Source organism: Oryza sativa, chromosome 10 (assembly GCF_034140825.1).
Source record: "Oryza sativa Japonica Group chromosome 10, ASM3414082v1".
Taxonomy (NCBI): Eukaryota; Viridiplantae; Streptophyta; class Magnoliopsida; order Poales; family Poaceae; genus Oryza; species Oryza sativa.
Genome location: NC_089044.1, coordinates 17,792,007 through 17,816,280, shown reverse-complemented (window position 1 = coordinate 17,816,280; position 24,274 = coordinate 17,792,007). Strand labels below are relative to the sequence as shown.

At 42.9% G+C, this 24,274-nt stretch overlaps 3 protein-coding genes across 4 annotated transcripts; all 3 read left to right on the top strand.

The window, feature by feature from the left end:
* The first annotated feature begins 3,530 nt into the window (after positions 1–3,530).
* On the top strand, positions 3,531–8,864 carry LOC107277649 (E3 ubiquitin-protein ligase WAV3). The gene is made up of 2 exons (XM_015757487.3): positions 3,531–3,918; positions 6,609–8,864. The coding sequence occupies exons 1-2, from the start codon at positions 3,715–3,717 to the stop codon at positions 8,598–8,600; spliced, it is 2,196 nt and encodes a 731-aa protein (XP_015612973.1). The 5' UTR covers positions 3,531–3,714; the 3' UTR covers positions 8,601–8,864.
* A 2,825-nt stretch (positions 8,865–11,689) lies between these two features.
* Positions 11,690–16,216, top strand: LOC4348834 (bifunctional riboflavin kinase/FMN phosphatase). Of its 2 annotated transcripts, none has more exons than XM_015759372.3 (11): positions 11,690–11,836; positions 12,892–12,960; positions 13,063–13,249; positions 14,065–14,195; positions 14,308–14,377; positions 14,514–14,579; positions 14,743–14,897; positions 14,979–15,074; positions 15,287–15,438; positions 15,517–15,600; positions 15,695–16,216. In XM_015759372.3, the coding sequence occupies exons 1-11, from the start codon at positions 11,830–11,832 to the stop codon at positions 15,869–15,871; spliced, it is 1,194 nt and encodes a 397-aa protein (XP_015614858.1). In that variant the 5' UTR covers positions 11,690–11,829; the 3' UTR covers positions 15,872–16,216. The 2 variants fall into 2 exon arrangements, with proteins under 2 accessions (XP_015614858.1, XP_015614857.1); XM_015759371.2 differs by having other exon boundaries at positions 12,828–12,960.
* Positions 15,902–17,600, top strand: LOC4348833 (membrane protein PM19L-like). The gene has a single exon (XM_015759373.3). It carries the CDS (start codon positions 16,860–16,862, stop codon positions 17,412–17,414), a length of 555 nt encoding a protein of 184 aa, XP_015614859.1. The 5' UTR covers positions 15,902–16,859; the 3' UTR covers positions 17,415–17,600.
* The last annotated feature ends 6,674 nt before the right edge of the window (positions 17,601–24,274 follow it).

Genomic DNA, 24,274 nt, shown 5'->3' with positions numbered 1-24,274 from the left:
TATGATACGTAGAAGGAACAAAAAATTATAAACATCGCACGAGTATAGAAATGCGGAGCCCCTAAGAAAGAGGGCTCCACTCTCCATTCTAAATTGTATTGGTCCAATGTACCGGGACCCGATTGTGAACAAATAACTTAGATGAAGTAGTCAATCTAATATAGACAAAAATAGCATTAACGCGTTTAGGAAGAATCAATTGTGTTAAGAATAGCAATACACTTATCACTAGGCTAGTGACGGAACGACAATCAATTCTTATTAAGATTATAGCTGGCAGTACATTTATTTAGTTTTATTATATTTATGACAAACAAAAATATGATGACATAGTTGGTGATAGATGAGTCCACTCTTTACGGTTTAAAATATTAAATGTTGTGAGTTTTACATGTTTGTCCCTACTCTCCGTCTACTAAGATGGTTCGAGCAATGATCTTGACAATAAACTTTCACGATGAAGTTGGGAAAGGACATCATATGATCATCTCATAAGTAAACCCTGCATTGGTTTTTTTAAAAAAGGTGGTAATGCTAAAGAGTGTGATAAGATGACATGTACTATCTTATTAACTTATCATGAAAATTACATCCACAAAAACCCCTAACAAAACAAAGATTGCATGCCTTTTCACCCTTTTTAACTCCTGAATGACATGAGAAAAGGGTTCAAACATCAAGGTGAAAAAAGAACAACAATTATTAAGAATGATAGTTTTATATTAATTTAGGCATATAAATTATTAAGAGTGGCCGTTTTCTATTAATTTAGGGATTTTTTTTATGTTTGCTCCTTGATCCTAATTCTAGATAATTGCTGGTACACCTGGAGAGATTTTGCAATGTAAGATTGTGTAATTCCAAAGTAACTACTCTAAGAATTTTGATGGTGTTAAGAACCTGCAATTCAATGCTAGTTCTACGTGGGAATTAAATCATATGGAAGAGTTAATTATTTGTAATTAAATTCTTTTACTCTGTATATTAAGTTTGAACTTTGAAGGAAGCACCCCTCTTGGTGTGGCAAGTTTCCTTCTTTATATACATCATGAATGCACGATGGGCCTCGTTTTGTCTGTGTTTGTTGCTGAATGAATGATATCCTCTTGACATGAGCTTCAGAGAGCACAATAATAGCACATATGCTCTTTGTTTAATACCCGTGTGCTCCTGATAGAATTATAAAATTCAAGACAATGGATATAGCATGAGATAATTGTCAAACAGAACTGTGCAATTGATCAATGGATCAAACAGAACGATCCAAGAGGATCAATTGATGAAACAGAACTATCCAAGAGGTGTGTTGACTGTTGAGTGAAACATTTGGACATGGTGGAAGCAAGACAAGAATCTTCCCTACAGCAATTGTCAAGTGTTAATGTGGAACTGGAACATATGCCTCCTATGGTAAGCTGAAAGAAGATACTGTAGCTACAATTCTGAGTTTATTTCTTTGTAGGAGTTGCAGCAAGTAGCTGCAACACTGAGGGTATAAATAGATTTGATTGTCTTGAGTGAGACATTTTGGCATGGTGGAATGAAAAGAGAAAATCCCCTGTGTACCCTTGAAAGTTTACTCAATCCCTTCTATACCCCTGAGATTTGCTCATTCCCTTCCATACCCCCAAATTTCAGTTTGGATCCCTTCTATACCCCTTCCGTTAGTTGACCGTTAGTGGACCGTTAAATTCCTAAGATAAAGTCCATTTTGCCCTTAGATATCAAGAAAATATAACGTTACGAAGTATATAAATGGAGTGTAAAACTTCAAGTTTGTTTTGCGAGATATTATTTAACAAAAATAATATTTTAGTTTTGCCACAGCGAAGGCAACACAAAAATAATTTTTATTTATGACAAAATTTATTTTTAGAATATTCTTTACCATTAAAAACTGTATATATAACATATTTTGTAATAGTAGTACGACATTTTTATAAGATAAATCTATTGATGTGCTAAATAAGTAATTTTTAATAACTAATAAATAAATTTTATTTTTATGTCATATCTAAAATAAATTATCATAAATATTATTTATGACTTTGTTATGCAAGATATTATTTATGATAATTTTTTTGTTATGCAAGATAAAAATTATTTTTGTTAAATACAATCTCACAAAATAAACTCATAGATATAATAGTCGCATACAATATATTTATATTTATGTACTCGATCAATATACTTCATAAATTTATATTTTCTTCATATCAAAGGGTAAAATGGACTTTATGGTAGGAATTTAAGAGTCAACTAGCGAAAGGGGTATAGAAGGGATTCAAATTGAAATTTAGAGGTATGAAAGGGAATGAACAAATTTCAAGGGTATAAAAGGGATTGGGCAAACTTTTAGAGGTACACAGGGAATTTCCTCAATGAAAAATGGGTGTTCTTTTCTTTTCGATAAAACAACTAAAGTCAGTTTTCAAGTTGTGGTAAAAGTTGAGCTAAAGGTAATATGGAATGCCCAACTAAAATTGAGGATAAAAAAAACTAGGATGAAGTATTTTGATTTGCTGGACTGGCAAAACAAACATTGTCCGAATTTTATTACGATAGAAGAAAAAAAATATAAACGTCACACAGACATAAGTGTGCAATGAAACTATGGAGCCCCTAAGAAAGATGGCCTCTACTCTCCTTACTACCTAGTAACAACCCGATGTACCTGGACCTGATTGTGAACGAATAACTTAGATGAAGTAGTCAACCTAATGCAGACAAAAATAGCATTAACGCGTTTAGCAGGAATCAACAATGTCAAGACTGGCACTACATTTATCATCGGGCTAGCGATGGAACAACGACCAATTCTATTAAAACTATAGTTGGCAGTACATTTATGTGGTTTTACTGTATTTATAAAGCATACAAGAACGTGACAACATAGTTGCTGGCAGACGAGTCCGCTTGTTATGATATTAAATCATGTGTAAATGTTGTGAGGTTTACATGTTTACCCCTACTCTCTGTCTACTAGCTAGGTGGCTCGAGCAATGATCTTTGACGATAAACTTTTTACGACAAAGTCGAGGAAGGACATCATAGAATCATCTGACAAGTGAACCCTGTGAATAATTTTAAAAAGAAATAATGCTAAAGAGTGTGCTAATATGATTATGTACTACTAGTATCTTATTAACTTACCAGGAAATTACATGCACAAACCCCTAACCAAACAAAGATTATCATGCCTTTTCACCCTTTTTATAACTCACACAAAAAGATAAGTGATTGAATGACATGAGGAAAATGTCTCGAACACAAAAGGTTACTAAGTGACATGATAAAAATGGCTCAAACACAAGGTGGGAGAAAAAAAAACAATTTACTATACAATCCAAATTCCAAAAACCACAAAAAAAAACATTCTTTACTCGTACTCCTTTTCATAGCGAGGGGCAAAGTGGGAACAAGTCAAAACACCCACAGATTCCTCCCCCGCTCGCCTCTCTCCCCCCCCCCCCCCCCCCCCCCCCCCCCCCCCCCCCCGCGTTTCCCTCCTCCCCCCGTATTTCTCCCCTGCTTCCGCTCTCTCCTTCTCCTCACCTCGCCGCTCGCTGCTAAACCCCCCCAGCGCGAGCGAGCCAGCCAAGAATTCCTCCTTCCGCGCGGACCGATCCACCCATCCATCCATCCAGTCTCTCCCCCAACAAACCCTAGTCCGACCAGGGGGGGCAGGAGAGCGCGGTGTGTGCTTGTGCGAACATGGCGGTGGCGAAGTGGGAGCGCGCCAAGCGCGCGCTTGCCACCAGGCTCTGCGTCCGCGCGCCGAGGGTGCGGGCGGCGGCGGCGGAGGCGGAGGGGGAGGGGGAGGAGGGGGAAGGGAGGGGGAGGTCGGTGGCCGCCTCGCCGCCCGCGCATGTGGCCTCCTCGCGGCGGCTGTCGAGGTGCGGGAGCAGGAGCTCCACGGTGAGATCGATCGCCTTGCCCAGTTTATCCAGCTCTCCCCACTCTCGTGTGATCCTCTCGATGATTTTGATAGGGATTTATCGGTTTTTATTTTTTTTAAAAAAATCTCGTGAGAAGTAAAACTGCTCTTGTTTAAAACCGAGATGAGTTATGTTGAAATCTGATAGTGGTTCTAGGACACACATGAAGAAAGTTGATACGATATTTTATTCGAATGATTCATGATATGATTTTGATAGGGATTTATCGGTTTTTATTTTTTTAATCTCGTGAGAAGTAAAACTGCTCTTGTTTAAAACCGAGATGTTTGAAATCTGATAGTAGTTCTAGGACACGCCTGAAGAAAGTTGATACGATATTTTTGTTCGAATGATTCATGATCAAGAGGGCTGCATCCGTTTAGATTAGCATAACTTTGTAGGGTTTAGGTAAGGTAAACACGGCACTTTAATCAGTGTTCGCTAGTTCTTTTTGTTCCCCGCACGTAAGCGGGGATTTTAATCATATCTGCAATTTGGAATCATTGTGAAACTTAGTCAGATTTCTTTTTGTAAAGGGATATCCATCTTATGCTGATATATGCCTTTTGTCACAAAAAGAAAAACTGCAGTGATCCTGAAGGCCAAACTTTTGCCTGATCTTTTTTTAAAAAAGAATAGTGCTACGTCCTATCTGGATTTTCAGGTTAATCTTCGCGTGAAAACAATGGTTTTTGGGTGGGGAGATTTTTTTTAGAGAGTTGGTTTGTTTACATGAGGAACTATGATGGTGAATTGTAGTGGTGAAGGAGAAGGATGACTTCCAAAGTAGTAGAGATGATGCCGAATACAATTGTTGTTCTGCATTATTTTGCTCCCTTTGCCATCTTTCACCGAAATCAACAGATCCTTTGTTTCATTATGATACCCAAGCTTGTGCTACTTGTGTTTCATCTGAGACAGGGTTTTTGTCGGGGTACCTGATTTCGTTGATCGTCTTGTAGATCAACACCATATCATGCCAACGATGTTAAACTGTGCCAAAAACCTGGAGAAAACGTCGTTGCTACTTAACATCGTACTACCATGCAATACCTTTCTGCTTTGATTGGTACATTGCCATCTAAAAGAATTAGTTGTTTTTACTTCTAGGGAATTCTGCTTGCCCGGTTGCTTGCATGGACCTTTTCTCTGTATTTTTTTGGTCTTTGGGTTGATTCTTGCATTTGAATTTCTTGCGCGTGTTTAATACTTTTATGTTTGTTTTTTTTATTTTTTTATCCATTGAAATTATCATGAATGTAGCGCGTTGTGTGCTAGTAAGCAACCGGAGAAGTATGCAATAGTTTCTTAATTATTTAGGACTAGAAAAGGACGAAAATTTTGATTGCTTGTTCTGTTGTATAATTATGTGTGCAATTCCGAGGAAGGGCAGGACACCTCTCTTGTTCACCAACTCTCTCCTCATCTTTTGAAGCCTACTGTTTTCTTTCCCTTTCCAGCCCATGTTTTTTCTTTGATCAGTTGGGTGATGCCATGTACGAGATAAGGCTTACAGAAACCTTTTTTTTTTAGGAAATTCAGCTCTTGACATCACTCTGATGAGCAAAACACTGGATCGTTTTAACAAACAAATATTCCCAAGTAGTAGTATGTGATGAGGTAGCCTGTTATATTTATCATATAACATGTTGTCCTAATATTCCAATGGAGCTTCTAAAATATACTTGAAATAAAATGACATTTGGTCAACATAGTTTACTGGATAAGATTTACCTCAGCAATTGGCAATTAAATCAATCCACTTCATGATTTCACATGCACGAATGTCATCTCTAATTATGTGCCTTATCATGCTATAGTTAAAATTGATCTGCAAAGCATCTTGGTTGGTTTGACTTAGATATCAACATTGATCTAAAGACAGGGAGAGGATCAGAGGGGGAGACCAGCATCCTTTTCTGGTTATCAATAATTGGTCAAGTGATCCTCTGCTGCAAACAGCATGTATTTGAGAATATGTGGATGCTTCTTGAAAGATTGGCCCATATGGTATAATTCAGAGTATATGTGCTCTGCCCCATATACTGTGTGCTTCATACTTTTCCAGAAAGGGGTGAGCTGAATAATGAAAGGATAGACACACAGATAGCTGACATCAATGTCATCGATTGATGTGCTTTTGTAATGTTTTACTAGCTGCATCTAATTCGATTTCGTGTCTTCTATCAGCATCTGGATAATATCAGGGTCCGGCTGCATGAGTTGACTATTTTGCTTGATGTTTAATTAATAATAGTAGTAGTTTACGACTTACAGTCTGCCTTGTATACTTGGATTGCATGACTTGGACTGGACATTAGCCTCTTGTGCTGATGCTGATGACAGTTGACATTGTTGATACTACTATAGTTTTCTCTAAGACTCACTAGGAGCATACAATTTGGCTATTATTTAGGCTCCCTTCCCTCTTTTCAGTCATTGCTAATATCTGATGCTCTTGAAAACAACTCATTCCTTCATTTTGTAATGTGAAATAAGTACAGTTCATTCTAGGGAACAAAGCTTTACATGTTAGCATGAATCTGGATCATATTTTTTATTTAACTTCAATTGGTGTTTTTTTTTCAAAGAAACTCCACTCTGCCGATTGCTATATCGATCTGCAGTTACTAACTATCTTCTGTTGCTTTTCTTGGTTACTTTTTTCAGAAGATATGTGCCATTTGCCTCGGAGGAATGTGTTCAGGCAATGGCCAAGCCTTGTTCACCGCGGAATGCTCCCACAAGTTCCACTTCCACTGCATCTCCTCCAGCGTTCGCCACGGCAACACCGTCTGCCCGATTTGCCGCGCCGTGTGGAAGGAGCTGCCGTTCCAGGGCCCTCTCCCTGCAGCAGCAGCAGCAGATGCTAGTCTTCTTGGAACAGCTCGAGTGAACCCTCACCCACTGGATGACAGGCATCAGCATCAGCGAATGGCCGTTGTCCGCAGGCTGTCTCGCGGAGACAGCGTGACCCGGCAATGGCAGCTCCCGATCTTTCGTACGCTGGATGGCGGCATTTTCGATGACGATGAACAGTTGGATCTTCATCCTGCTGAAGATGTGGTTGGAACTCAGGATGTTGATTCGATCGTCGCTGATGAAATGGCGCCTGCTTCTGTTGGGATCACGACGTACGCTGCGTTCCCGGCGATGGAGGAGTCTGTGATGGTTGAGGAGTTTGCGGTGTTGATCCACCTGAAGGCTCCGTCTTCTCCGGCGACGGTGACCTCCCGCGCGCCCATCGACCTCGTCACCGTGCTCGACGTGAGCTGGAGCATGGCCGGGACGAAGCTGGCGCTGCTGAAGCGCGCCATGAGCTTCGTGATCCAGGCGCTCGGCCCCGGCGACCGGCTGTCCGTCGTCACGTTCTCGTCGTCGGCGAGGAGGCTGTTCCCGCTGAGGAAGATGACGGAGTCCGGGCGGCAGCGCGCGTTGCAGAGGGTGAGCTCGCTCGTCGCCGACGGCGGCACCAACATCGCCGACGCGCTGAGGAAGGCGGCGAGGGTGATGGAGGACAGGAGGGAGAGGAACCCCGTGTGCAGCATCGTCCTCCTCTCCGACGGCCGGGACACCTACACCGTCCCGGTGCCGCGCGGCGGCGGCGGCGGCGGCGACCAGCCGGACTACGCCGTGCTCGTCCCGAGCTCGCTCCTTCCCGGTGGCGGGTCGGCGCGCCACGTGCAGGTCCACGCCTTCGGCTTCGGCGCCGACCACGACTCGCCGGCGATGCACTCCATCGCTGAGATGTCCGGCGGCACGTTCTCGTTCATCGACGCGGCGGGCTCGATCCAGGACGCGTTCGCCCAGTGCATCGGCGGCCTACTCAGCGTGGTGGCGCAGGAGCTGCGGCTGAGCGTCGAGTGCGGCGACGACGGCGTGCTGCTGACCTCCGTCAGGTCGGGCGGCTACGCGAGCCACGTGGACGGCGACGGCCGCGGCGGCTTCGTCGACGTCGGCGACCTCTACGCCGACGAGGAGAGGGACTTCCTCGTCACCGTGCGCGTCCCGGCGGCGCGCGGGGTGTCCGCCCTGATCACGCCGAGCTGCACCTACCGGAGCACGGCCACCATGGAGACCGTCCGCGTCGGGGGCGACACGGTGACCGTCCCTCGCACGGTGGACGCCCCCGTGGGCTACGACGGCATGTCGCCGGAGGTCGAGCGGGAGCTGCATCGCGTCCAGGCCACGGAGGACATGGCCGCCGCGCGCGCCGCCGCGGAGCGGGGCGACTTCGAGCTGGCCGCCGCCATCCTCGACGAGCGCCGCGGCGTGCTCGAGTCGCGGGCGGACGACGACCCGCAGTCCGTGGCGCTGGCGGCGGAGCTGAGGGAGATGCAGGACAGGGTGGAGACGCGGCAGCGGTACGAGGAGTCCGGCCGCGCCTACATGCTCGCCGGCCTGAGCTCCCACTCGTGGCAGCGCGCCACGGCGCGCGGCGACTCGACGGAGCTCACCAGCGTCATCCATACCTACCAGACGCCCTTCATGGTCGACATGCTGCAGCGCTCGCAGACGCTCCAGCCGGAGGTCGTCGTGGCGATGAGCCGCTCGGCGCCGCTACCGGCGCCGTCCCTGTCGCTGTCGCCGCCGCCGCCGCCGTCGCAGCTGCGGCGCCGCTCGGTGAGGCCGGCCATGTCGTTCCCCGGGCGGCGTTCGTGATGTTCGCGCGCGCCATGGCAACGCCGAATGCAGTAGCTAATAATAACTTGTGAAGCAGAAGCTAGCTTAGCTAGTACTAGGTGGGAGAGAACCATATGGAAGCCATTGTTTCGTTCGTTTCATGTATCTTTCTCGTTCGTTGCAGTGAGGTTTTTTTCAGTTTACCGACCGTTGGGTCAGTCTTATACCGAGGGTCACATGACATCAGGACATGGTTTGGTTGGTGCAGAGGATGGTTGTCAAATGGTGATCAAACTTTTGTTAGGAAGTTTTTCTTAGGGCTATGATATCCTTCTAACATTGGCATGGACGCGTGGTTATTGCCTACCACATGATCATTAAGGTGCTGTACGTTCTAAAATAAAAGAACGTGATAGCATATGATCAGAAAAATATATCGATTATAAGGGAAAAAAAATATACAATCATATATCTAATCTAATGGAAGTAAGTTATAGTGTAAATAAAGAAATAATCTAGCTAGGCAAATCAAAGCGAGATGAGCTCGGAGAGAGATTCTAATCACTTTGAGTGTATGTCCACGCTAATTTATAAAAAAATACATTTTTTAAAAGAATTATAAGATAAATCCTAACCCTAAATTAATATGTATTTTTTGAGGAAAATATATATTAATATGTATTTTTTTAGTATTTCTATAGTCGTAGTGATGGTTCTGCCACCACCGCCACCACTTTCATGTGGGCCCATGATGTCAATGTTCACTCTATAAATCAAATACAATAATATAGATACACTAAAATACAATATGGATAATTTATATCAATTGTTACTCTCTACGATCAATTGAGTAGCTCAACGTACAGGAGGAATCTACCCATCGGACGTCCAATGCCCCAAAAAATATCGGACGGTCAAATGTTGCAGTTAACCAACAAGTGAAACATTAAACGTCCGATGGGTAGGAGGAATCTACCCATCGGACGTCCAATGCCCCAAAAAATATCGGACGGTCAAATGTTGCAGTTAACCAACAAGTGAAACATTAAGTTATATATGGTGAAACAAAAAACTAGCAACTGAAACATTTGAATATTTTATGAAACATGGTGAAGATACACGTTAAAACATGTCGCTGTCACATATGAAACAACAAGTATTAACGGATTAAAACATACGCTATTTTTTTATCAAAATATAATCAAGCCATATCTTGTTAAAATGAATACAACGATGGGATCGGATCGTAGATTGGATAATTAGTTTAGGAGAAAAAGTATTTTGAAACTTGTTAAAATGCATGCATGCATGTATGGATGAGGTGGAGAGAGAGTAGTGCAGTTAGTTTTGGAAATTTTGCGAAACATGTTGAATACACACATTGAAACATATCGCTATTACGTATGAAACAAAGAATGTTAACAGATTGAAACATATAATTATTTTTTATTATAATATAATCATGTGACATTTTGTTGTGAAGATTTCATTACAACGAATACAATGGTGTGATCGAATTGTAGATTGGATAAGTAATTTAGGAGAAAAATCGTTTTGAATATTATGAAATGTATGCATGCAAGCATGGAGTGGAGAGAGAAGAGAGAGAGTAGCAATAGGTATGCAGTAGCAAGTCACTGGCAAAGGTGGCATGCATCGCATGTGCTGATGTGCGGTCACAAATGTCAGAGCAAGGCAGTCAAGAGCTGTCCGATTTTTATGTTTGGATTGGACGACCGATTAGAAGCATACCAAATATGAATATATGATATGATGATTAGAGGTTGGGATTTTTTTTCTTTTTGGGCTTTATTGTAAATCCCATTGGAACGCATGGGTATTTAGGGCCTGTTCACTTTGATGCCATTTTTAACCTTACCAAATTTTGGTAAAGTTGCCAAAAAATAACTACATTTAGTTTGCTGCCAAATTTTGGTAACTATATAAGAAATACTACCAAAATTTTGGCAAGTGGTAAGGTTTTTTTTAGCATCAAAGTGAACAGGCCCTTAGCTAGTCACTTAAGAATGATAGAATGTAATTTTGAGTAAAAAACTTTCAAATGTAAGTATAGAATAACTAAAGTATAATTATATTGTAACTATATTATGGGCCTATTTGGGGAGCTTAAAATTTTAAGAAGCAGCTAGTTGGTAACCAATTTCTGAGAATTTGGAAAAATTGAGTTTCCCAGCTTTTGGCTTCTAGTTTATTTTCTAGCTATAACTACAGCTTCTCAGAATCTGAACCAAAAGCTAAACTGTTAGGGGAGCTTCTGATTCTAGGAGAAGCTACAGCGGCTAGAAGCTCCCCCAAACATGCCCTATAGTTGCACTATAACTACGATATAACTTATATTCGACTATGGTTTGATTGGCTAGCACCGGGATCTTACGCTTATATGTGTAAAAATTTCTTTGTAGCAATTTTTTCCTTCATGCATAAATCTTGAGATGATTCGATGGCCACAAATCTGGAAGTTTTGGGAGAAAAAACTTGCAAAAGTTTCTAGCAATTCCATTCTTTAACCAAAAAAACAACCATTTGAATTCATAGTCAAATTTATTTTTTATAATTTGTTGAATTCGAATTTAAAATTAGATTATGGAGTGATATATAATACTAACCCATCTTATTAATTATTTAAATTTATTAGAACTATTTAATTGACTCTGCATGCCAGGTGTTGGGCCTCATCGTCGGCCGCTTAGTATCACACGGCCAGGCCCGCCTCCGCGCATCGCGTGAGGCCCACTTCTCGAGCTGCTCGATCGCGATTTTTTTTCATTTTTAATTTTTTTTAATATTTACAGAAATAGACCCGCCCAAGTGAAGAGCAACAAGGTGACGTGGCAGTGCGGCACACGGCGCCGTGTGCGTATTTTGCATTGAGGTCCCTTGTCGAAACGCAATTTTCATCGCATGCAAAATTCGTATGCCCGCTCAGCGGCCGTTAGTGGCTGCAGGGTTTACTTATGTAAATATTTTTATCGGAATAATATTTTTATAAATATTAAAAAAATAAAAAGTTTAAAAAAAATCCCCGATCGCCGCCTCTGCGGGTCGGATTCGAGCCCGTCTCTCTCCGGGTCGCTCCCCATCCCCACTCCCACGTCTCCCACCCACTCACCGTTTCCACCCGAATCATTCCGTCCCAAGTCCCACCGTCCCCTCGGCTTATCCCCCCTCCTCCCCGGCCTCCCTCCGCCAAGGCCGCCGGAGCCCGTCGCCGGAGGCAGCTGCAGGGAAGGACGCCGTCGCCGGACACATGCGGGGTAAGCCGCAGCCCTCCTGAACCTCACCTCCACCGTGGTCGCTTCGCTCGTCCGGTCCTCCCCTCCGCCAGGCGCGCCCGGGGGGTGGGGCGTACATCGCCGTTGATGCCTTCCCCGAGCAGCGGGGTTGGTTCGCGTGCGTTGGCGGGTGCGTGCTCGGTAGCTACGGGAACGAGAGAGGCGGGTGGGGGGGATTGGATTAGATTGCGGGATCGCCCTTGTTGCTCAGACGTATAGAGTCGCCTCACCTCTGCGCGGTAGCTGTTCGGTGAAATGCCCTAGTGTGGTGGGGTTGAGCCGGGCGCCCCAAGCGGGCGAATTTGGCTTCATGCCAAGTCTGAGGCTGTCTCGCAGCAATCTGTTGCTGCTGGTTGCGGACGGTTCAGCTCACCTTGGTAGCATGGGCTGGAGGGTTATTGTGCGTCATGCCAGTATTTTGCCTTTGCCATCTTGTAGAATTCAGTCTAGTGCTGATGACATGGCCTCATCATTTAGTTCGTAACCTTAATTAGTATAAACCGAGTGAACTTATGTGACCAGTTGAGGACAGCCAAAGGAGCAATTTTAAACACAATCTCAGCTTGAAACAAAGTTCCAATTTTACAACAAAATAGCAAGCCCGCGTATATGGAAATATGAAGCATTTAATTGTTCCAATTGTTTCATGATCACCCTAAACATTGCTTAATATGTATGTATACTGATTGCCTGTGAACAGTACTCATTTTCCATCAAAGCTTGAAAACCTTGCTTTTAATTCTGATTTCTTACTAATTTAGTTATAAGAACATGTTATAAAATCTGTTTAAACCTATAAATAATTGGAAATATGATAATCCATTCTTAAACACATTACTGGACTCACCTTTTATGTTAAAGCAGCATAATTACTTACATGGCTACCATATGAGCTACTTAACATCAATTTTCTTCTATGGGTACATCTCATTATCAATGTCATGTTGGCCTGAATATTTTGGCATTTTGTCAGGTTGGGCTTCCCAGATAGCTTGTCTCTTGCTGCACTAAGCTCTTCCAATTTTTAAAAATGGCAGCTCCCAAGCCCATTGCTCGGCTTATTTCCCATGTCATTCTTGATTTAGATGGTACCCTCTTAAACACAGGTGATTAAAATGTTGTAAATTTGCTTGCATTTGTCATTAACCTTTGCTTGGTTCAGTTATCTCAAATTCATATTTTCTTATCTTGTTTTAACCATTTGGCAGACTGTGTTGTAAGTCAAGTGCTGAAACCATTTCTAGTCAAAAATGGGAAAAAGTGGGACAGCAAGAAAGCTCATAAATTAGTTGGAAAGACACCTTATGAGGCAGCAGCTGTTGTTTTAGAAGATTATGGACTCCCTTACTCAACAGAAGAATTTCTCTCAATGCTTACTCCAATGTTCAATGAGCAGTACTGTTGCTGAAACTTCTTAACACTCATATAACTTGCATTTTGTAAATTGCATACTGCCGTGCTACCTCAATGGAGAATCTTTGTACATTTCTCTTTGGATATTTTAAATTACTGACATGTGTCCTTTATAGACCACTTCTCAACAGTATCCCCCAAAATGTTGCCTCGAGAAATCTTAAATCATCTCTTCCTTTGGTGCACCTAAATCACCTATGTTTGCATCTGCACATAATATGCATCGACACGCCATGCTCTGATGAATTTGGTGCCAAATGATTCATGGAAATAATAGTAATATAAAATGTCACCAGTAGGTTGGCCTTACACATTCCTCTATAGTTTATTAGCATGGATTCCAATTTTTCTACCTTACTCTATGAACAAGCATCTAGTTGTTATGGAACCATGTCAAAATGTCAATGCCAAGTAGGAAGTATGTCTGTTTTTTTGTATAGCATTTGTTTGAAATAATGAAATGCAAGTTTCACTTTGTAAGTCACTGTGTAAGAAACTACGTATGCTGTCACTAAATAGCCGGATTTCTTATAATATCTGGTTTGTTAAGCTCCTTCGATTCAAGTTGAACATGAAACTGAACTTCCGTATGGTGCAGAGAAGTACTTTATATAAATGGAGAAGAATTGTTCAATGTGTAACATAGTAAAGCCCTTTATGCAGATTTTATTTTAAACTGAAGTTTTGGAAAGATTGTATTGTTCAAAAGATAAAATTTTCATGTTGTAATGTGCAAAGAAGATTGTATAGAAAAAGGGAAAAAATATCGTGTTCTCATAATGAATTTCATATTGCAGATGGTGCAACATAAAAGCTCTTCCTGGAGCTAATCGGTTGATAAAACATTTGAAGAGTAATGGAGTACCAGCTGCTTTGGCTTCCAACTCACCAAGATCAAACATTGACGCAAAAATTTCCTGCCATCAAGGTAACCCTCTCATACTTTAGGGTAAAATTTTTTCCTGAATTTGCATGCTATTTTCTTTGATTTTGTGGACAGATATATCATATATTAATTACTGTATTCTCACCATGTTTAGGATGGAAAGAGTCGTTCTCCGCAATTGTTGGTGGTGATGAAGTAGAGAAGGGGAAGCCATCCCCAGATATGTAAGGCTGTGTGCTATGTAGCATTTTCGTTACTGGTACTTTATGGATCTTTTGAACTCATCTCATATCATTTCCTTTGCTTTGATCTGCTTTTGTTCCGACATTCCTTAAAACTGCTGGGGTGTTGATATTCAAGATTTTTGGAAGCTGCAAAACGAATGAATACAAATCCTCCAAATTGCTTAGTAATCGAGGACTCCTTGTAAGTTTTTTTCCTGTTATGTATGGTTCTCCTGTGTGCAAATTTGCACTGCATGATTAGCTGTGTACATTTTATCTTGATCTACACTTAAACATAACTGTGCATATTCTACTTTTCTCTTCACAACTTTACCTTTAATACTGTAAGTTATTGATTGTGCTAGACCAGGTGTTGCAGCTGGAAAAGCTGCAGGAATGCATGTCATAGCTGTACCTTCAGTCCCCAAAAGGACTGCTGAATTCAGTTCTGCTGATGAGGTGATCAATTCCCTCCTTGACGTAAAGCCTGAAAAATGGGGATTGCCACCATTTAGTGATTGTATGCTCTAACTCTTGGGACTACTTCTGTTAGAAAATTCTGGGCATCTTTAACTTATCTACTGACATATTTCTTATGCAGGGATCGATGATACCTTACCAATAGAACCATGGTTTATTGGTGGACCTGTGATTAAAGGATTTGGCCGTGGTTCTAAAGTACTAGGAATTCCAACAGGTATGGTGGAGCATATAACTAGAGAGTAATTTATGAGCTCTACGGCTTTTGTGGTTTTACATTCTATGAATTGCAAGAATGATTTTTCTCATATGGTGTGTTACTCTCTTTATTTGCTGGACCATGTCAAAGTACTCAGCCGATTCATTTTTTCAATGCTAGCATGCCGAATTTCCATTGTGAGCACTGATAGCTATATATTTTCCTTGCAGCCAACTTACCTGCAGAAAACTTCTCCGACGTACTATCAGAGCATACATCAGGGGTATACTTTGGCTGGGCTGGACTTTCAACGCGAGGTATATTTAAGATGGTCATGAGCATTGGCTGGAACCCTTATTTTGATAACACGGAGAAGACTATTGTGAGTGTTTCTCAATACATCCCCTTTCATGTTTAGTACTTCAGTATATTAGTTTATTCTAAAAGACATTGGTCACAGGAACCATGGTTGCTTCACGATTTTGGTGAAGACTTTTACGGAGAGGAGCTGCGCCTTGTTATTGTTGGTTACATACGACCCGAGGTAATTTAGGACCAGACTATTTATACTGCAGAAGCCATCCCACTATATGTTGATGCATGTTCCTGACTTGTCACGTTGTTATGAAAATGCCTAGGCCAACTTTCCTTCACTTGAGAGCTTGATAGAGAGGATTCACGAGGATGCAAGGATATCAGATAAGGCCCTGAATTTACCATTATACGCCAAGTATAAAGACTCGCCGTACCTAAGAAATTCCTTGAAGGAGGACAATTCTGCTAACGGGAACCAGTCAGTGATAGATTCCAAGTGATTCAACGTTGTGAAGTGAAAGACATGAAGAATTCTCTTTCGCAGCGTTGTTGATGCAGAAAGAGCACTACTGTTCTTGTGCTTGTACTGCTGCATTATGTTCCATGAATACTTGGAACATGCTCTTGACTACAATGAGAATACCAGTAAGGGTCTATGTTCGTCAGAAAGTTGAGTTAGAAGCAGCCAACTACTATCTTCTCAAATGGTCACCTACTCCTAGAATGGAATGCACAAGATGTCTGAAAATTTGCACGTGTGTTGTGGCTCTGACCATGTGAAGCTTAGGCTGTCTATCTAACGTTCTGAATTAACTTTTCTAATATGCATTGAGATTGGTATTTCATTACAGTGTGTATAAAGATATACTATAAAGTACTACTCCATTCTAGAAAAATGCAAATCCTAGCTACGAACCTGGACACGCATATGTTTAGGCTCATAGCTAGAATTGGATTCTTTTTGGATGGAGGGGTAGAAAGCAAATAAAGCTCGGTTATTGTTGGTTACCAGCTACGAGAACAGTTTCACAACCTTCACAAGGAACTCGAGAAAACACGATATTGCTCATTGTCAGTTGCGAGGGCACACGGCAAACGGCAAAGCTTCTCCCACGGCAACACACAAATCAGGCCAAAGCCTCTTTGTCAGTAGTAGTCGCGTTTTGCCACCCGGAAGCAGCAACTTGGCGATCGAGAGCTTCGATCGCTTGCTCCTCGATCCGTTGCCTTTTGTGCTTTTTTTGGCCTCTTCTCATCTTTTGCTCGCCGTGAACGCCGAGACGAAGCTAAAGCCGCCCCGGTGATGACGCCGACGCCCGTCGTGACGCGCGCGCTGCCGTCTCCGCCATGGGAAGAGCCCGCGTGCGGCGACGAGCGATCGACCGCGAGCGAAGCGCGCACACGCACACGAAACCCTCTTCAAGTACACGCGACACCGCTCGTCTTCGTCAATCGAACAGTTCGATCAAGCTGTGTTAATTAGCAGCCATGGCGTTGGAGCATCTCGGGAGGAGGAACGTGGCGGGGTCGCTGCTGCTGCTGAACCTCCTCATGTACGTCTTCTTGCTGGGGTTCGCCGGGTGGGCGCTCAACAGCTCCATCAAGAACGCCGGCGCCGACGTCGGCGTCGGCTGGGGGGAGCAGCCGTGGTCGCCGTACTACCGCCAGAGCGCGTGGTTCGCCTCGAGGTTCCACCTCGCAACGTTCGCGGCGCTGGCGGGGGCGCTGGGCGTCGCGGCGAAGGCGTCCGCGGCGTACCACGGCGGCCGCTCGGGCGCGTCGTGGCGGCCGCAGGGGCTCGCCGCCGCGGCGTCGCTCGGCACCGCCGCGTGGGCGGCCACCGCGCTGGCGTTCGGGGTGGCGTGCAGGGAGATCCACGACGCCGCCGCGGCGGGGCCCGCCGGCGCCGCGCGCGGGTGGCGGATGCGCGCGCTGGAGGGGCTCACCGTGACGCTGGCGTTCACGCAGCTCCTCTACGTGCTGCTGCTGCACGCCGCCGTCGCCGGCGAGCGCTGCGGCCTCGCCTGCGCCGCCGACGCATGATCATCTCGATCGAGCTCTCTGGATCAATTTCATTAATTTCCAAATAATAATAACCGGGCGTGTTTGTGTTATGTCACCGGGAAATGTGTTTTGCTGATGTGTACGCGTTGGGGTTCTCGCGACGTCGATTGTAGTATTGCAAATTTGCTGCTTTTTAATAATGGAATAAATATCCCCACCGCTGCACTTTAAGGATGCACAAATAATCCTGATTACTTATACTCCCTTAATTACGAAACTTTGTTTGCAGTTTCAATTAGGTAAGTTTTAATTGGCATCTACATGTAACAAAACATGCATAATAATATATTACGAAAACCAACCCCATTTCCAATCAAAACTAATAAAAGAAATAGATGCTATTTGTTTGGTTTTAAAAGTTAGGAAAAAATAACCAATTTTATATTTAGGATTGAAAATATACTTGGGGAACCCTAGCCCGCGTGGAACCGTATCCTCTAACATTACACACTAAGAGCATCTCCAACAGCCTCTCCATCCCACTCTCCAAGCCAAATTTTAGCTATTCAGCCAAAAAACGTGCTCCAACAGCCTCTCTAACCGGATGGCTAAGCCGGATTGGCTGGCCAAAACCCTCTCTCCACTAGCTAAATTTGGCCATTCTATTTGGCTGGCCAATGGTGGGTCCCACACAGCCAAACTCCTCCATGGCTCCATCCCCACACGAGGCAACCAGGGAGAGGCACGAGAGGAGCACGGAAACGAGGACGAGCACGGCGACCGCCGGCCTTCGCTCGCCGCCGCACCAAGCCAGTCGCCGGCGCCGGCCACCGCGCGGTGCCTCTAGCCGCCTTCGCTTGCCGGCCTCCGCGCGGCGGCGCCGCCCGCTGCCTCCGCTCGACGCGGCCGCCGGCCTGCGCGCGGCACCGCCGCCTGCCGCCTCGGCTCGTCGCGGTCCCCGGCCTCCGCGCGGCACCGCCGCCCGCCGCCCCGCGCGGCGCCGCTCGCCGCCTCGGCTCACCGCGGCCGCCGGCCTCTGCGTGGCGCCGCCGCTCGCCGCCTCCGCTCGCTACGGCCGCCGGCCTCCGCACAGCGCCGCCGCCGCTCGCTGTTCTCCGCCGGAGAGAATGCAGTAGTCCAGCTGGAGGGAGGAAGAAACATAAGGGTCCCATTTGTAATAGAGTTGTAATAGAGAGGGTAGATGGAGAGACTGTTGAAGTGAACAACTAGTTTGACTAGCCAAATCAGATGGAGGGTTGGCTATGTGGGTGTTTGGAGAGTTCGATTTGGAGAGGCTGTTGGAGATGCTCTAATGTCACGGTGTGACATTCCTTTGATCCACACCATCCATTCTAAATACGGTCATAGATTATTTAGCATGCAATTAATCAAACTAATTAGTAGATTATGTAGTTAAACAAATTCCAGTAGACCAAATATATTATCAAGGAGGCAAATATCGCTAAATGCTACAGGAATCGGCAAGTAACTAGCACATGACGATAATTAGGTTTAACTTACCTATTAGACGCAATGATTAGCATATGAACCTGTTAAGGAATGAATCTCGTGCATCAATTTTCTTTGTGTTGCCACATCTTCCATAAGAAAAAGACAATTCTCTTAATCTACAAGTTGGTGGGCTCATGTTAATGAACATGAAGGGACTACTTTAGTGCTAAAAAAATTTCCTACTCATTAAGTATGGTAATATTTAACTACATAATCTGCTAATTAATTTGATTACTTGTATGCCAATTAATCTATAGCCATTGATTTAGTTTGGATGGTCTGGATTCAAGAATATCACACCGTGACATTAGTGTGTAATATCAGAGGATACAGTTCCAGCACGCACATACGCGCTAGCAATTTAACTGTCGCGCGCGTCAGTTGGGCCCCCTCCTGGCGCCCTTTTTTTCACGCGTTTCATTTTTTTCGTCCGATTTTGGCGTGGTGTTTTTCTTCAAAAACTTTCTCCTTTTTTTATACATAGGTCGTCGATTCCACATTGGATAAAAAAGGGCAGGTGCCGCTTCTTTCCAATTTTTTTCAATCTTTCGCACAACTCTTTACAAATATACAATTGAAAGTTTTTAATTTTGACTTAAAAGATTTCAAATCTTGACTTGAAAGGATTCAAATTTTGTGTTAGAAAGTTTCAAATTTGAGTTAAAAGTTTTCAAATTTTGAGTTAAAAGTTTTTAAATTTGAGTTGAAAGTTTTCAAATTTGACTTGAAAGTTTTCCAATCTGGGTTGAAAGTTTTCAAATCTGAACTAAAAGTTTTAAATTTGAGTTGAAAGTTTTTCAAATTTGAGATGAAAAGTATATGTTGAAAAAAAAAATTTAATTGAATGTTTTCAAATATGAGTTGAAAGTTTTAAATTTGGGATATGATGTCTTAAATTTTGGGTAGAGTTTTTCAAAATTTTATTTGAAAGATCTAACTTATATTTGAAAAGTTAAAAAGAAGCAACGCTGAATACGGTATAATTATTCGAAAAGAAACAAAAAGATCTGAACTAATCACAATAATCCCCTAATCGCCGTACTAATCGTTCTAATCACCGTTGTCAGGGTTATGGATACCACATATCTAATAGTAGTTGATTAAATCTCGGCAGGACCCACCACATATCATGTCTTATACGGAAACTGACCTCGGATATGGAGGGAGTTTTGGATAAGGAAAGACAACCGGAGTTATACATGGAAACGACAAGGACTACTCAGATTGTATCCATATTGATTTTCCCTAGTTCTACTTGGACAAGGGGACACCTATGGGTATAAATACAAGACACCCTAGGAGGAGAGGGGACACAAAATAATAGATCAAGACACAAGATCAACATACAAGACAACATACACCAAGTCGACAACAATTAGATAGGCTACCCCAAATATTATACTGGTGTGATTATGGTGAATAAGAGCAATGACCGGCTTCGGCCAACAGGAGTAGGGTTATTACCTGACAATTTAGGGGCCCGAACCTATATAAAAATCCTCGTCCCCATCTCTTTTACTACAATCTCGCATATATCCTAGTACCAACGATTCTCATACTATGCAAATATCGGAATCACGACAACAAACGTCGACAACCGTACTAATCATTTTTTGTTTCCGATTTTATCCTATAGCACCGTGCGCTCCTACGCTTCACGAGTGACATGTGTCCGTGCGCTGGTAAGATATCATGCGCGTACGCGCGAATTAGTACTTCTCGAATATACTTTGAGCAAAATCCAATAGCCATAAAGGAACCTATACTTACAATCTTGTACATTTACTATTTAGCCGTAATAGTTAGGTGAGTTCATTATCTTATTTAATATAATTATTATCTACTTTTACAAACTACGATGCAACAACTACTATAAACTAAATTTATATTGGGATAAATTGAGAGATAGAATGAAGACGGAGGACATTTTGGTTTGATGTCAAAATATGCCCTAACAGATGTCAGGGTTATAGATACCATATACCTAATAGTAGTTGATTAAATCTTGACAGGACCCACCATATACCATGTCTTATATGAAAACTGACCTCGGATATGGAGGGAGTTTTGGATAAGGAAAGACAACTAGAGTTATACATGGAAACGACAAGTACTACTCAGATTGTATCCATATTGGTTTTCACTAGTTTTATTTGGACAAGGGGACACCTATGAGTATAAATACAAGACACCCTAGGAGGAGAGGGGACACAGAATAATAGATCAAGAGACAAGATCAACATACAAGCCAACATACGCAAGACAAGCCGCCGTATATCGACATCAGAGATATGCCTGGATCGACCCTATCCGGTACCTACAGAGGCCGGCCGTAGGGATCTAGCGATGTCTCTGATCTCGCCGGGCACGAACTCGAGGAGGAAGACTACCCTGTTGTTGACTACGAGTCAGAACTTCAGACCGCCATGTCAACAACAGTTAGATAGGCTACCCCAAATATTGTACTGGTGTGATTATGGTGAATAAGAGCAATATCGGCTTTGGCCAACAGGATGTAGGGTTAATACCTGACAATTCAGGGGCCCGAACCTGTATAAAAATCCATGTCTCCATCTCTTTTATCTCAATCTCACGTATATCCTAGTACCAACGATCCCCATAGTATGCAAATACCGGAATCGCGACATCAAACGTCGACACCTGATTGTTGAAATTTTGAATAATAATTTGGCTAGTGTTTGATTTACTACCAAAATGTGCCAATGCCCAATATAATATAATAAGTTGCTAAGCGCCTGTTCAGATTGTATAAAAAATAAACGTTACCAAATTTTAGCAAGTTAGCAATATTGCCAAAATTAATATTACCAAAATTTTGGCAAGATTTCTTATGTATCTACCAAATTTGGCAATAAATTAAACATAGACATTTTTTGGCAACTTTACCAAAAAATAGTATGGTTGAAAATGGCATCAATCTGAACAACCCCTAAAATATTTGGCGCTATTAAAATTTGGGTTTAGTATTGTTAATATTTTGGCATTGTAACAAACCAAAACCGAGATGAAGTAGTAATAATGGGCCTCTTTGATTTAAAGGAATGCCAAAGGATTTTCGGAGGAATGGGATTCCAAAGGATTTTTTCCTTCAAGCCTCTTTGATTTATAGGAAAGGCAAGTATAAATTCCATAGGATTGCATTTTTATGAGTGGATTTCAAAGGAAACTAAAAAGAGGTCAGACCTCTTGGAAATGAAGTGATGTGTAAATTTCTTTGTTTTCCCTATGCCTCTGTTAAAGGATCTTCTTACATTTTGCTCTGTTTTCTTTTCCATAGAATTTAAAAATCCTACCACTTAAAATCCTATGTTTTTCCTATTTATGTGTTTTTCCAATCATGTGAATAACCAATCTTATAATACGAATTCCATGCAAAAAAATCCAAAGAAGAATTGTGCCACGTGGCAACACCGGTTTCGCGGAACGGCTCGTTCCTGCTTGCGCGCGTGCAGCGTGAAACGCTCGTGTGCGTGCGTGCAACAGTTGTCAAGAAGGTCGTCCGGAAGTTTCTATCGATGGAGCAATTAGAGCAAGTTTAATAGTATAGCCCACTACTGGCTTCAATTCATCTATAGCGAATCTAATAGCTCATTCATACAATAGTTACATACTACACTATTAATATCTGGTCCCACCCGTCATACACACACCGCGTCTTGGAGTCCGTGCTGCAGCTGGCTACAAATCTGTAGCTCGCTGCCCTTCTCTCTCCTCATTTATCTTCTTAAAATATGTTTGCAGCTGGCTTATAGCCTGCTATTTTACCTACTCTTAGGTCCATGGGGGCACTGTAGGCTATGTGATTTCCCGCGTAGTCGCGTTGCCGCCGTACAGCTGGCAAAGCTCAGGCAGCTATTGCTTCCTCCTACCACCGGATATTGAGGATTAAAGAAGTAATAATACATACTTTGGTTAGAGACTAAAAGAGGATTAACAGGATGTAATCAAATCACCCACTAAAATTCCTAAGTTGCAAACATCCATCCTTTTATTTTGTATCCGTATTCATGTGATTTATATTATTTCTTTCATGTGTTTTCCTCTACCGAAATCATAGGACCTTTTCTCTTTGGGGCAATTTCATTCTTTCTTCTACTTTGATGTTTAATATTGATGTTGCCCAATATTTTAGGGTTTTATTTTTGCCCATGGTTTTTTAAATTAAGATAAATTTTGCCCCTACTTTTGATGGATAGATTAACGATGTTAAATCTTCAGTGAGAAGGCATTCAATACTCTTACTCATGTTGCAAACTTCCCCTGTTTTTATTCATGATTGAGAATTTGCACCACATTTAGCACATGAACCTTGCAATTTTGATATACTTTTACCAATATAATAATTTTGATAGAAATATCAACAAAAAAATTGCTTAAAAATTTGACATCTTGAAAAAAAAAACAAATAGACAAGTCAAGCAAATCTATTGCCTACATGTGCCAAGCTGTCATTGTTGCCTCCTCCTCTCACGAACCGCCGCCGCCGTCGCCTCCTCCTCACGTCGAGCTGCTACCATCACCTCCCCGCGCTAAGCCACTGTTGTCGCCTCCTCCTCTCATCGAGCCACCGCCACCGCCGTTGACCCGTTGTCCTCCTCCCTGTCGTCTCCTCGACACGTCGAGCAGCTACGCCTTCTCCCTGCGCTGAACTACAGCAGCCGCCATTGTCCTCCTCCCTATCACGTCCTCTTGCGCAATGCCTAGCCCCCTCCTGCACGCTGCAACTGGGTTGGGTGGCCTGCATCTGGCCGAGTCATCCCCGTTGCCTGGCCGGCCCACGAACACTGCCGCCACTGTTTCACAACGGAGATTCGGGTTTGGGAAGGGAATAGTCGATGCCAAGTGCCCAAGCCTGAAAGTACACCAAGGCTGTGTTCGCTAGCCATGGATTGGAACGTTACCCTCCCACACGGAAAACGGAGCGATCTATTAGTGCATGATTAATTAAATATTAGCTATTTTTTTAAAAAATGGATTAATTTGATTTTTTTAAGCAACTTTCGTATAGAAACTTTTTGCAAAAAACGTACCGTTTAGCAGTTTGAAAAGCGTGCGTGCGGAAAACGAGGGAGAGGGGTTGGGAACTCATGGTTTCAAACACAGCCCAAGCGTTACTTGGATATTTTCTAGGGGTAAAAGGGTCAATCAATAATTTAAAATATCGTTATCTCTTTCTTTCTCTAATTCTTTACCGCATTAAGTCCGATCCCACTCATTTCCGTAAAAAAAAAGGTAAATGCCTCATCCGTTTTAAAAAAATTGGGCAAAAAACAACAACCCTAAAATATAGGGTAAAATCGGTATTGGATATTAAAGTAGGGGTACAAACAAAATTGCCCCTTTCTCTTTTCTCCCTCAGTCAAATG

Coding starts and splice junctions, on each gene's coding strand:
- LOC107277649 (XM_015757487.3), top strand. CDS start 3,715: ATGGCGGTGGCGAAGTGGGAGCGCGCCAAGCGCGCGCTTGCCACCAGG. Junction 3,919..6,608: donor GCGGGAGCAGGAGCTCCACG/GTGAGATCGATC, acceptor TACTTTTTTCAG/AAGATATGTGCCATTTGCCT.
- LOC4348834 (XM_015759372.3), top strand. Junction 13,250..14,064: donor ACTCCAATGTTCAATGAGCA/GTACTGTTGCTG, acceptor TTCATATTGCAG/ATGGTGCAACATAAAAGCTC. Junction 15,075..15,286: donor AGTACTAGGAATTCCAACAG/GTATGGTGGAGC, acceptor TTTTCCTTGCAG/CCAACTTACCTGCAGAAAAC.
- LOC4348833 (XM_015759373.3), top strand. CDS start 16,860: ATGGCGTTGGAGCATCTCGGGAGGAGGAACGTGGCGGGGTCGCTGCTG.